At 37.2% G+C, this 10147-nt stretch overlaps 5 protein-coding genes across 8 annotated transcripts in view; 2 read left to right on the top strand and 3 right to left on the bottom strand.

The window, feature by feature from the left end:
- The first annotated feature begins 74 nt into the window (after positions 1–74).
- On the top strand, positions 75–762 carry LOC109608027 (H/ACA ribonucleoprotein complex subunit 2-like protein). The gene is made up of 2 exons (XM_020024472.2): positions 75–334; positions 391–762. The coding sequence occupies exons 1-2, from the start codon at positions 172–174 to the stop codon at positions 693–695; spliced, it is 468 nt and encodes a 155-aa protein (XP_019880031.2). The 5' UTR covers positions 75–171; the 3' UTR covers positions 696–762.
- A 50-nt stretch (positions 763–812) lies between these two features.
- Positions 813–1678, bottom strand: LOC109596179 (general odorant-binding protein 72-like). Its single transcript, XM_020011677.2, has 6 exons — positions 1526–1678; positions 1402–1477; positions 1258–1346; positions 1084–1198; positions 954–1024; positions 813–896 (listed from the first exon to the last, which is right to left on the bottom strand). The coding sequence occupies exons 1-6, from the start codon at positions 1583–1585 to the stop codon at positions 879–881; spliced, it is 429 nt and encodes a 142-aa protein (XP_019867236.2). The 5' UTR covers positions 1586–1678; the 3' UTR covers positions 813–878.
- A 609-nt stretch (positions 1679–2287) lies between these two features.
- Positions 2288–3844, bottom strand: LOC109596190 (protein SCO1 homolog, mitochondrial). Its single transcript, XM_020011688.2, has 4 exons — positions 3651–3844; positions 3381–3564; positions 2917–3323; positions 2288–2494 (listed from the first exon to the last, which is right to left on the bottom strand). The coding sequence occupies exons 1-4, from the start codon at positions 3711–3713 to the stop codon at positions 2339–2341; spliced, it is 810 nt and encodes a 269-aa protein (XP_019867247.1). The 5' UTR covers positions 3714–3844; the 3' UTR covers positions 2288–2338.
- LOC109596184 (S-phase kinase-associated protein 2) lies at positions 2509–6144 on the top strand. 2 transcript variants are annotated; one of them, XM_049967702.1, is made up of 8 exons: positions 2509–2763; positions 4023–4127; positions 4191–4404; positions 4464–4575; positions 4652–5159; positions 5223–5350; positions 5408–5567; positions 5620–6144. In XM_049967702.1, the coding sequence occupies exons 1-8, from the start codon at positions 2681–2683 to the stop codon at positions 5807–5809; spliced, it is 1500 nt and encodes a 499-aa protein (XP_049823659.1). In that variant the 5' UTR covers positions 2509–2680; the 3' UTR covers positions 5810–6144. The 2 variants fall into 2 exon arrangements, with proteins under 2 accessions (XP_049823659.1, XP_019867241.1); XM_020011682.2 differs by lacking the exon at positions 2509–2763 and having other exon boundaries at positions 3983–4127.
- Positions 6145–6201: 57 nt separating this feature from the next.
- The window catches only part of LOC109596199 (MAP kinase-interacting serine/threonine-protein kinase 1-like), a 67314-nt gene continuing 63368 nt past the window's right edge, over positions 6202–10147 (bottom strand). For all 3 annotated transcript variants that reach the window (XM_020011696.2, XM_049967700.1, XM_049967701.1), the window contains 4 exons: positions 9015–9256; positions 8684–8953; positions 8287–8625; positions 6202–8225 (listed from right to left, as the gene is read on the bottom strand). In XM_020011696.2, the coding sequence (XP_019867255.2) occupies positions 7872–8225; positions 8287–8625; positions 8684–8953; positions 9015–9256 (1205 nt within the window). In that variant the 3' untranslated portion in view covers positions 6202–7871. The remainder of the gene's footprint in view (positions 8226–8286; positions 8626–8683; positions 8954–9014; positions 9257–10147) is intronic.

The raw sequence follows: 10147 nt of genomic DNA, 5'->3' as shown, positions 1-10147 counted from the left end.
TCAGAAAAACAGTTCTACGTCACTGCCCCCGCTCCAAGCGTCTCGTTTTAGAATTAGTTGTATGTCTGGTTGGGGTATCACGTGACCAAACTTAACCTCAATTCCTTCTTTTGAACCGATAGTAAACACGTGTTGTTGTTGGCACATTAATACAACCACAAAAACAGAAAAATGGGCAAGATTAAGTCGGAACCCGAAGAAGTAGACGCCGGAGATGTGACGATTAAAGAAGAAGAACTCAGTTATGAGGACAAAGTGGCAAACTGCAACGAGATCGCGTCACCTATGGCTTCAAAAAAATTAGCCAAAAAATGTTACAAACTCGTCAAAAAAGGTAATAATTTTAGCTAAAACTAATATACAAATCAACAATTTCTTTAAATTTTATAGCAATGAAACATAAAACCTACGTGCGATGTGGATTAAAAGACGTACAAACGAGGATACGTAAAGGAGAGACTGGTATAGTTTTGTTCGCTGGCGACGTTTCCCCAGTTGAAATTATGTGCCACCTCCCTGGAGTATGTGAATCCAAACAAATACCTTATGTTTATACTCCAAGTCGAAAGGATTTGGGAGCAGCTATGGGTGTGAAAAGGGGTTGTTTAACTGTGTTGATTAGAAAAAACAATGAGTACGAGGAGGCGTTTGATGAACTAAAAGCGGAAATTTCTACTTTAGGACTTAGTTTGTAAGGTATCACAACATCTATATTACATCTATATTTTTAGTTAAAGAATTATTAAAGTTTTTTACAATGTATATGAGAGTTTTATTTATTTAATTGTGAACAGGTTACTAAAACACACAACTTATATTAATGAGTTTATTAATAAGGCACCTTAAAAGATATCTGAATTAACAGTTAAACATCAGATTTATGGGAGAAAATAGTTCTGAAAAAATACAAGTATTAAAAAAATGACTATGAATTTGATGTTTAAGTAACTTACTGGAGGATCACATTTATATAAGCATTCAGTAATTTCGTTTCCGGCAGCGCATTTATCGGATGTTGTTTTTACTAAAATGACATGAAATAATTTTTTCACATTAATTATATCATTACTTGTTGATAATCACCTGCATCTTTACATTGAGTTATACATTTTGTAGCAGGTCCAACAATTCGTGGTGGAGCTTGAGCTTCCAACGTTTTAAGACCACCTTCCCAGTCAAAAGAATTATCTTTTCTTATCTATTAACATATTATTGTTTAAAACAAAAATCCACCAAATACAATGTAATGTGTATTACCAGTTTGTACATGTTTAGAAGACACCAATTATAGCATTGAATGGGCTTTCCTTGGTCGAAATTTCCCTCGTGCATTGCCGCAATTTGTTCTAAAAATCAATAAGTTGTTTAAATTGATAAACGAATCTTTGTACAGAGTATTACCATCAGTAGCTTTAGACTTTGGTTGGCAAACATTTCTCATTAGCTTAATGGCAGCTTTTAGTTGTTGTTCTGACATCTAACAAATTTAATTAATAAATTTTATTAAACTTAGTGTTTTACTTACTGCACTTTGGCCATGGTGCACCAATAAAGCTGACACTAAATAGGCAAATATCAACTTCATTTTGAAAATGTAAAATCAAAACTGATCAATGCATCTTTTATAGTCTGTTATAATTAAAAAACATAACAATTATATTAATTGCGGTGTAATGAGTACATTATCCACACAGTACAGTACTCAAAATAGTTTGCAGTGTCAAATTGAATGATCAACAATTTAATTAATTATCATACTAATTATTAAAAAAAATGTAGTTTCAAAGTCAACATGATATTATGTTGGTTAAGTAGTGCGAATAAATAAATCAAATTTGATGAAAATTTATAGAAACGGGTTATTAATAAATATTACTAAATACATTATAAATTACATTAATAGTATAATTGGATAATGTATGTGTGGATGTTAATTATATACTATAATACACAATTGGAACACTATGTACATTATAATATAATCTTAAGAGAAGGAACAGTTAATGAATAGGCTTATTTACGTCTTTCAGAAAGTAGTAACAAATTATTTAAATAACAATCCAGTATAGCAGAAAAAAGAAGAAAGAGAATATAATTTTAATTTAAAATACGACTCTGTTTTTTGTTTTTATGAATGAGCCTGCTATTTGAAATAAATTGTGCATATGCCTCAGAAATTGAACTAATAACAGTTTTTCATCGCTCACGCGAATCCTCCCATCTTACTGGCAAATTTACATAAATTAAACAATGATTAACAACCGGTAAATAAATACAAAAAAACGGAAACACTAAATAACAGTTTATTTAAAATTACTAATGTCCTTTAATTACAAACTTATGAAAACCAACTAGAACCTTTTTTCAACTGATTATACTTGAACATATTCATTTTAATTGATGAGGAAATTTCAGAGTAATTCTTGTTCTGGCCATAGTAGTCCACAAACTCACCATCTGGGTTGACTAAATACATAATTATTGTGTGGTCCACCTAAAAATAATTGAAAAATATTTGGACATAATTTATGCTTGTTTTAATTAGTTTTGGTCTAGTGTATGCTGATAATTGCAATTGTAAATATGTGGTCTAGACCATCACAGATAAACATGCAAAAAATTTATATAAACAATAATTAAATATTCTTTGAAAGTAGCTTGTGTCAAATCAATACACTGCATGCAAAATATCCAAACACGTTGTTCAAATGCGTGTGTGAAAATTAATATAATTGTACATGTTTTACTGGAAGATTATATGTTGTAAGTAGATGATTATTATTACTTTTTTTTTGAAAATATATTTATATATTCAGAAAAACTGCAACATAAATATTTGAAACAAATATTTACATTGTGCTAAAGTATATGATTTTATGATACATATATAATTGTTTAACTTCAACAATCACTTACAATGTAATCGCTATCCTTATCTTTGGGACCTGCACTGAAATATACTCTGTAAGCTTTACAGGCTTTGCCCACTTGTTCTTCTGACCCAGTCAGTCCCAATAATCTAGGACTAAATTCTTTACAGTACTTCCCCACAACAGCTGGTGTGTCTCTGTTGGGGTCCACTGATATGAATATGGGCTGTATCCTTGGTGTGTCTGGACTTTCATCCAAATTGTCTATAACCTGTGCCATTTTTTCCAATTCATCAGGACAAATGTCTGGACAGTGGGTAAAACCAAAATAAATCAACAGCCATTGGCCAAGGAATTCATCACTGGTCCTGGTTTTGTTATCAGTGTCCACCAACTCAAATTTTCCTCCTATTTGTGTTTTGCCCAGCATCCTTTGCCTCTCTCTGGCTATTGCTGAAAATATTAATAATATTAGAGGGCTGTCAAAGGTTTAATTGGGGTGCGTTTTACCATCTTCTTTTTCTTTTTTCACATACCACATAAAGGACAAAAGTCCGGCGCCTATCACAGAAGTTATGCCCAAATTTCTCCATGATACAGGGCCTATGCCTTTACCAGGCTGTCGATGTACTTTATCACTGTATTTCCTTAATTGTACTGTGTTTGTGGGCTTGAAGAGACGAGAAAGACTCCTCTAAAAATTGCATAATTTAATAAAAATAAAATTGCAACATATATATGTTTTTTGAAATTTTGTTTAATGTGTGTTTAATTACTTACATTTGAGCACTTAAGGCAGTTTGCTATAGTAAATTTATTTAAATTATTAAAAATTGTGGACATGTTTTTTAAGGTTAACTTGTCAGGAATCTTTACTCGTTTATTAATAGATGTCGCTGCGTTTTTTCTCTCATTCAAATTTCCACTGCAGTATTTGGTTGTAATTTAGGAATTTGTGAATTGAAATGAGACTATTTTAGTATGATTTGGCATAATTTTTCGAATTGTATAGTTATTTATACGTTAATCTAGGGGACTCTGCTAAAAGATAAGGAATAAGCAAAAAAATAATACTATAGAGTTCTGTAATGTTTAGTGACTTTTCGAAAGAGAAATCCCTAAGTTTATACACATTTTCATATTTACTTGGAGGGAATATGTGATCGAAAAGACCGGGAATGAGAGAAAAATTTTAACAATGTCCAGGCAAAGCGTTCTCCAACCCGTTGACGTGAATATAGACAGATCGCCCGCAAGGTAAGCACATGTTCGTTTAATTCATCATTTAAAATTAATAACAATAAAATGAAAATAATCAAGGAAACGTGCGAGGTACGATGACGATTTGGACTCGAGCTGGAGTTTGAATAAAAGTGACGTTGTTTTACACGAAATTTATGACCAAGGAATCGGACGACTAGATTGTGATACTGAAGAGGTGCTCACAGATGATGATACCATTTTCTGCAAAGATGAACCACAGGCCATCAATGTTTCCTGTGTGTCCATGTCACCAAATACTAAAGTTAAGCAAGTAAGCACTTTTCATTTTTCATCAATTAACACTAAATTAACTGTTTATTGTTTTTGCAGTTAGCTGTACTTGAGTCAACTTTAACCAAAGAAGCCTTAGATAAGTTATGTATGGGAGAATGGGATAATTTATTAGTCAAAAAACCAATAATGAAAGCTACTGATAAAACCAGTAAGTGTTCTACTTTAATTACCCAACATTTGTTTGTTTGCTGACTTGCACAATTTCATTATACCTGCAATTTCAGATTATTTTAACTCCCTCTCTGATGAGGTCATCCTACACATTTTGAGGTGGTTGCCCCGCTCATCACTAAGGGACATTGCTCTAGTGTGCCGGAGATTCTCCAGACTAACACATGATGAGAGTCTCTGGACCAGACTGGACATGTCCAACAAAACTCTCCCACCAGGTGTACTGGGCACAATTGTGGCTAAACAAGTGGTAGTTCTGAGGCTGGCCAAAAGTAAAATATGTGATCCAGCAATTGAACCCACAAGTATTGTCGCAAATCCAGACTTCCAGTCCAGATTGGTTTACTTAGATTTAAGTATGACTTACATAAGCACTGAAACTCAGACCAGTTTATTCAGCAAATGCAGGAGGCTGAAAAAACTGAGTATGGAAAATGTGCCTGTGAATGATGATGTATTGACTGCTTTATCTGGCAATAAGGACTTGGAAGTTATTAATTTTGCCATGTGTACTGGTATACAGGAAGAGGGACTGAAGTATTTAATTAACAATTGCAGGAGGTAACATTCAACTTAATCATGAAAAATTTTCTTTTATTATTTAATATTGTTTTATTTTTTTAGAATCAGAGAACTGAATATTGCATGGACTTATTTAAATAGTAAGTGCATACAGTATTTGTGTGAAAATTTACCATCTTCTATGGATAGACTTAATTTTTCTGGATGTAGAAAATTAATATGTGATAAGAGTAAGCTGTTTTAATTCTTAAACCTAACAGTTCTTTAATTACATTATTGTCTTACAGATGTATCAGATTTAGTATCCAGTTGTCCAAGACTGAGAGAGTTAGACTTATCAGATTGCACAGTTATAACAGGAGAGAGTGTCAGACAAATAGCTCTTCTGGAGGATATTAATTGTCTCGCCTTATCTAGGTGTTACTCCATTCAATATAAATCTTTATTGTAAGTATTTTTTTATAAATATCACAACAGTTATTTTAAATATCACGTTTAGGTATTTGAAGAAGTCGAGGAATTTAGCGTTTCTGGATATCCATGGTTTCATAGATCGTACGGAAGTTAGAGCTATACAAGATGGCTTGGGATCACAGGTGCAACTCAACAAATTTATTTTTAGTTCGGTAGCCCGGCCGACAGTCGGCATGAGGAGGACCAGTATTTGGAACATGAGAGTTCGAGATTGATTGATTAACCTTTACTTGTTTATCAAAATTGTGATTTAATGTTAAGTTTTGTTAAAATAACGAGATAATGTTATGTTCATGAATATGGGTATTAATCTAATTTCATTTCAGTTTTGTAAACACTGCCATATTTTTTGATCTTCTAATTTATAGTTTATTTATTGAGAGATGTTCTTGGCTTGCGGGGACGTGAACGATTCGTCTCCTCAAAGTTCAATGGGAGTGTGGATGAAATTTTGCTATTAATTTGGTGATTTGTATATATTTAAGGCTGGTGTCTACCTCAAATGCAATGTTCCCTGGTCCTTGTTCTTTCAATAAAATTATTATACGTATGTTGTTTTTGTTCATATTAGGAATTTTGAATTTTTAGGCGAAATGATACAAAGGTATTGTAAAAAAATCGGTCTTTATTATATGAAATTAAAGCACACGTGGTACATAAATTTCCATCATTGCAGGCATGCTCTTGCGGAAAAGAGACATGTCAATAATGAATAACAATATAATAATTCTGTAGAAATTTGCGGGCTGTCTGCTGTAAGATGTAAAAAAATAAATCGTGTGCTTACAGCATACGGCTCGCAAATTACAAACTCAGCAATGGCACTCACGGCACAATCGCCATGAAATATAATTTAATTTCTTCCAATATATATCTGATCAAATTTTTTTGGTATGATTGATTGGAAATAGACGCTGGTACAGTAATAAATGCCTTAAAATAAAATTAGAAAAAAAATGAATACTCTCCAATCTGATAGATTTCTACAGGTTTTTTTAAATTTTTATTTTGGGATTCATCCATACATAATATCACATTCAAACTTGACAGCATTCACACAGACATGTCGAGTCTCCTAGAGAAGCCAAATTAATATTAAGTAATGCCAAATAACATGGTGTCGCCTGCTCGAATATTATTATGTGATGTTACCTAGTTAATTTGGCTACTGTGGTTTTATTTAAACTCTCGCGACCAATCAAAATTACAACCCTGAGTGTTGGAAGACCAAACGACCAAATGGCAGGGGGCCCATCAAAATAAAGTCACTGGTATAGCCCTAGACTGCCACGTGGACGTTTGTAGTACACGCGCCCTGGTTTGGATACCATTCGAATCATAGAAAGACAAACTACCCCTTGAGCATTACAAAATATTAAAAAAATATCCAAACTTATATAGGACTCTTAGAATACATGGACTGTCAGTACTTTGAGAACTCTTCGCCGTTTTTGCCACGAGTAATACTAAATAATCAAAATTTCGTGGTTTTAAACTGTCCGATGTCGTTGGACAAAACCAACGCACTTGCACGAACCACGGACTTCCCTAAACTCCCATCAAATACTAACTCTTAGTACTGTGTAGACAGGATTCAAGCAAATCGGGTTCGGGACGGTGCATTTCCAAGTTGTCAACCTCAGCAAGCCTATAATACTATGGACGAAGCTTCACTGTTGCGGTGGTAAAAACGGCGACGGGCTCCCTCAAACGGGACTTCGTCCCAAAAATATACAAAAGTTCCGTATCTCACTGAACGAAAAGCAGGTACGGCTGTCTACAGTCTACGTGCGGCTAGATCGCACGGTCAGATGCTTATTTAATTATCACAATGCAAAACTGGCTGCAGCCAGTCCGCCTCAACACATACAAAAGTATTAAAAATCAAGCGCAATATCTAAATCTAGGCCGGCGCGACACGACGAACAACACCCTAACCGCCCCGACCTTTTGAATGACGTAAAGACGGCCGCCGGCCGTCTGTAAATCATGCGACTGAGTCGGGGTGATCGATGTGATGAACCCCGCACCGCGATCAATTATAGAAAAATTACAAAATGAAAACAAAGCCAGCGCGCCACCCTTTGAGAGCGCTCGCGCTAGTCACATAGAATTAAATGAATTTCAACTTTCTGCAATGAGCCAAATAACGGTTTTTACGTAGAAAAAACTTAACTTGTTTTTGAAAATTTTTCCGGTACTCCTTCAACAAAACATCAAAGAAAAAAAGTAATAGTAGTACAAGATGTAAGGGATGAGCCTTGACAGCAACGGACTTCAGCCGCTTGGACTGGGTATGGCCTGCACCGGCGACGGCAACAGGTACTGACAGGACCGGCCTTTGACCCGTCTCTGCATTAGGTTGCTCTCGCTGGGCGGACTGAGGCCGAATATGCGCGACGAACAGTTGGGTACCGTCGCCTTTCCGTCGGCACCGCCGATCGGATAGACGTTCGGCCGCTCCAGATAGTCAAGCTTCATGCTGAAGTGCTGCTGCACGACTCTATTCACAGCCATGGCGGACTCCGCGAACTGCGACAGCTCGCGGGCCGTGTTGTTTTTCTTGATGACGGCCGGCGTGGTCAGAGCGGCCCCATCGCTGGCGTTCTTCAGCCAGGGATGTTGTAACACCTGAAACAATCAAACCACTGTTAGTAATCGAAGAATAAAAACAATTGGGGAGGTTTAGTACCTTTTCCGCGCTGATTCGCTGACTAGCTCTCTTCACCAGCAGGCTGGAGATGAGGTCCTTGGCGTCTTCGGAGATGTGGGCCCACTCCTGCTCCGGGAACTCATAGTCCCCTTCTTGAATGCTCTGGAACAGGAGGTTCTGACAGGCCCTACAGTTGTCACCTCTCTCCCAACCACAATCATTTCCACACTTTCCATAGAATGGCGGATAACCACACAGCAAGATGTACGTGATCACTCCCAACGACCAGAGGTCGCACCTCTTGTCATACGATGTCGTTTCCGAGTCGCTGATGAACGCCTCGACCACCTCGGGCGCCATAAACTCGGCACTACCAACCTGCAACAAACAACCACATTTACAACCCGCACAAAAGGTGCAAGTAAGCAAAACTTACGGGAGTGAGGAGTTGAGGTGTAGCCAAGGGGCTGGAGACGCTCGATTGGAACCGGATGCCCGAGCCGAGATCGAAGTCGCAGATCTTGATCGGACAGAGTCGATCGCGGTTCACGCACAGGATGTTCTCCGGCTTGAGGTCGCGGTGCGCTATACCCTTGGCGTGCATGAAACTCAATGCGGTCGCGACTTCGCGCACAATCTCCGCGGCCGCCGCCTCGCTAAAGTACTTGTACTCCTGGATCCTCTTCAGCAACTGACCACCGTTTATCTGTAAAATGTCCATGAGTTAGAATGATGTTTGGAATTGAAGTGTGGGTGTTGTTACTTACTTTCTCAAAAACCAAGTAGAACTTCTCCTCGCCCTCGAAGAACTCTACGAGCTGGATAATGTTCGGTTGATTTTGGCAGTGGTGGAAGGTCTCCACCTCCCGGAACACGCGGGCTCTCGCGTGCCCCGGCACCTTGTCAATGATCTTAACGGCGTACTCCTGGTCGGTGTAAAGGCTTATGCAAGTTTGGACGCTTGCATAGGCTCCCTCGCCTAAAACCTCCCCTGTCAATTTGTATAGGTCTGAAACAAAATTAACCACACGTTAAAAAAAACAAATGAAGTGAAATTAATTGTTTATTGTAAAAACCACATGCGGGGAAATTGAGACAATGTAAACCAGCACATTTTACTTTCAACAATCTTCAGGTTTTATTTCAAAGTGTCGAGTTACAGAAAATTCATTTAATGCAAGCAGACAAACAAGGAAATAACCAGTCATGTGGATTAGCATAAAATAGTGCGATTGCTTATTCATATATCAGTGGATGTTGCTTAACAGTGTTTGTGCATTCGGTAATTCAGTCCCCGGACTTGACCTAACCCAAGCGAATGTGCCACACGCATAGAATAGCCGTCCGAGAAACTGGGACAAATGTCCCGGTGATATAATTAAAAATTGGCAACGGTGGCCGTCCCGCGTTGTTTCTATTCTCGGAACATCTGCGACTTACCATAAAAAACCAATTAAAACGCATTGTTCTATTTTACAACGTGGTGGGTTAATTTTAGGCGGTTTCCACGATTAAGTAACTTCCTGGAGAAGATAATGACAGTTCAATTAGGCGATGACCGCACACCGTAACACAAATATGTTGCGCTTGATAAGTGGTGGTGTGACTTTCCGTCTGCATAAATATTGACCCTTTCGTACCGAGAATAGACCGTAAATATTTACATTCTAGGGAGTAAGTTGTAAAATAGATAAATCACGTCACAGCGTACAGAGATAATCGGTCCGAATGTCCCCGTTTGCTGTTGATCAATACAAATCGATGAGAAAAATATGCACGGTTGCGATACTATCCCATAAAACTGTTCCGAAGGAACGTGAATTTTTTCTGTCACCATATAAGTCCGAACCTCACAGTTAGAAAGTTATGATTCAAAGTGAATACGCCGTAGGCGACAAAA

This window comes from Aethina tumida, chromosome 5, assembly GCF_024364675.1.
Source record: "Aethina tumida isolate Nest 87 chromosome 5, icAetTumi1.1, whole genome shotgun sequence".
NCBI classification, from domain to species: Eukaryota; Metazoa; Arthropoda; class Insecta; order Coleoptera; family Nitidulidae; genus Aethina; species Aethina tumida.
The sequence above is the reverse complement of the archived record's forward strand: the minus strand, read 5'-3'. Positions and strand labels throughout refer to the sequence as shown.